General features: G+C 40.9%; 1 protein-coding gene across 1 annotated transcript in view; it reads left to right on the top strand.

Moving 5' to 3' along the window:
• The first annotated feature begins 1,216 nt into the window (after positions 1 to 1,216).
• The window catches only part of LOC111976323 (ventricular natriuretic peptide), a 1,753-nt gene continuing 423 nt past the window's right edge, over positions 1,217 to 2,546 (top strand). Inside the window, exons 1-3 of the mRNA XM_024005110.3 lie at positions 1,217 to 1,428; positions 1,657 to 1,966; positions 2,527 to 2,546. The exon at positions 2,527 to 2,546 is cut by the window's right edge and continues 423 nt beyond it. Of these exons, the coding sequence (XP_023860878.2) occupies positions 1,318 to 1,428; positions 1,657 to 1,966; positions 2,527 to 2,546 (441 nt within the window). The 5' untranslated portion in view covers positions 1,217 to 1,317. The remainder of the gene's footprint in view (positions 1,429 to 1,656; positions 1,967 to 2,526) is intronic.

Genomic DNA, 2,546 nt, shown 5'->3' on the forward strand with positions numbered 1-2,546 from the left:
CTACCAGTAGGGCTGGTAGTAGCAGTACTACCAGTAGGGCTGGTAGTAGCAGTACTACCAGTAGGGCTGGTAGTAGCAGTACTAGCAGTAGAGCTGGTATGTTTCTCTATGGACGCGGGCCTTACTTTTTTAACCATTTATACATTTATACATAAAATACCTACATAAGAGTACCCCAGTTTGGGAATACCTGCCCTAGATTATTCAGTGCTTGTAATCTCACATAAACTTAAATTGAACAGTGTAGAATTTTAGAAATCAGGAAATGACAGAACGATTTCCACTAGATAACACAGCCACAAAGTCAGAACCGCTTTCCTAGTTTGACAACAGATGCCGCCAATCACAACACTGTCAGGTAAGTAATACTGTAAAACACTATCATTCCACTATTGGTGCCAGATATACACACAGTGTACATTACAAAACATTAAGAATACCTTCCTAATATTGAGTTGCACCTGTCCTTTTGCCTTCAGAACAGCCTCAATTCGTAGAGGCATGGACTCTACAAGGTGTCGAAAGCGTTCCAGAGGGATGCTGGCCAATGTTGACTCCAATGCTTCCCACTGTTGTGTCAAGTTGGCTGGATGTCCTTTGGGTGGTTTACCATTCTTGATACACACAGAAAACTGCTGAGAATTAAAAACCCAGTAGCGTTGCAGTTCTRGAAACAAACAAGTACGCCTGGTACCTACTACCACATACCCCGTTCAAAGACACTTCAATCTTTTGTCTTGCCCATTCACCCTCTGAATGGCACAKATACACAATCCATGTCTCAATTGTCTCAAGGCTCATTGTGTACTTTGTGTACATACAAAGAGCACAATACATAGAAAACAATCACAATGGTCAACAACATTTCCTCGATCAGAGCTMTAAACTCAACAAGCGATACCATATAGCGATGAGAAGCCTATTGCAACCTCCTTCTCACCATCCTCCACCTACTCTTCTTCATTGTCCCTCATCTTCTGCCTCCTCTCACCCCCAAAAACACAACACCGAATACTTAGGCTACGATTGATTCTAGAGCGCATAKGCATCTCCAGTCCAAATAATGGTCCAAACTAAATCTTATCTTAAAAGYAAGTCGGTCCGGGCGCCGCACACAACCAGGCTCCCTTATCACTTACTGTCAAGGCAACGGAATGTCAAGCTGAATTCTGTCATAACATGCAGTCCTTCATAAGTAGGCCTACTGTCCAAAGCACGGTGCTCTATATAAAAAGGCGACCTGGTCATCCCGTCATTAAAACACTGAASGGGACATCTGAGACACCTCAAAAAGACAGCGGGGGGATCGTTATTGGAATGGCGAAATTGCATATTTTCCTTGGATATATCGTATTAATAACGACACTCAGTGTGAGCTGTGGAACTCCATATGCCAGTCGGAATGTTCAAGAGTTGGAAAATCTGAAGGTAAGACACCCTACTACATACAGTAAGAACCAGCTCAGAAACATAAAATAGAAAATCAAGTACATTTGAGTTCTTAGAATTGTTTAATTTCTGTAGACTTATAACAACTGTTAACTAGGTGACCTAGCGCATATATTCTATAGCATCTATACATTCTATTWAAATCACCTTTCAAAGTAATGTGTTATGACCGTGTGACATTAATACATGCCATTTGTTCACTTATAGGACCTGATCCAYCGGCTCGAGGACAAGTTCACCGTTAACGAGGAAAATTACGCTTATCCATCTGAGTCTGAGGATGTGGACACAGCTGAGATGGAGGACATTGAGAACTCGCCCACGGCGATCCGGGGGCAGGAAGAGAGAATGATCATGAACGCACCCAACAGAATTGCCCCTGAAAGCCCTGTGGTGTCACGCCTGAAAGATCTCATCGGTTTGACAAAAACGGCCAAATCGTTCAACAGCTGTTTCGGTAATCGGATTGAGAGAATCGGCTCGTGGAGCGGACTGGGGTGCAATAACGTCAAGACTGGTACATCTTTTACGGCAATAACTTGAGTGGAATGCCTTAAAAAAAATACAAATCTGCTCAAGAATGTAGTAGGCTACAATTTAGACAGTCAGCCCTAATCTTGTTTCCAGTAATTGGTATTTTGACCAATAACATCAGACCTTTTCACATCAGATCTTTTTCAGCACTCATCTGATTCAACCCAAAAGGCCAATTAGTTAAAAAAAGATCAGAATTGGGCTGCCTGTCTAAACACAGCCTTTGTGTGGAAAAAGTACATAGGGCCTAATTTGCTGCTAAAATGTATGCATAAAATGTATTGGTTTTASGCACGCAGAATAGATTTTACGCATAGCTCTGCCTATTGTAATATAGAATATAAACGTTGTTACAAGATCACACACGCATCAATATTAAGTCCTTTATATTATTGTACTCAAGAAAGGGCTGTATTCATTATTGATTGATCCAATTTAAGGCTATATGACTTGAACGTATGCTTGGTGATGTTTGGCTAATGATATAACCACTAAAAATGAATTAAGCAGTGATCATTATATTKTTTTCATTTGTATTTSCAGGTAACAAGAAGAGAATATTT

The sequence above is a fragment of the Salvelinus sp. IW2-2015 genome, linkage group LG17, assembly GCF_002910315.2.
Source record: "Salvelinus sp. IW2-2015 linkage group LG17, ASM291031v2, whole genome shotgun sequence".
Taxonomy (NCBI): domain Eukaryota; kingdom Metazoa; phylum Chordata; class Actinopteri; order Salmoniformes; family Salmonidae; genus Salvelinus; species Salvelinus sp. IW2-2015.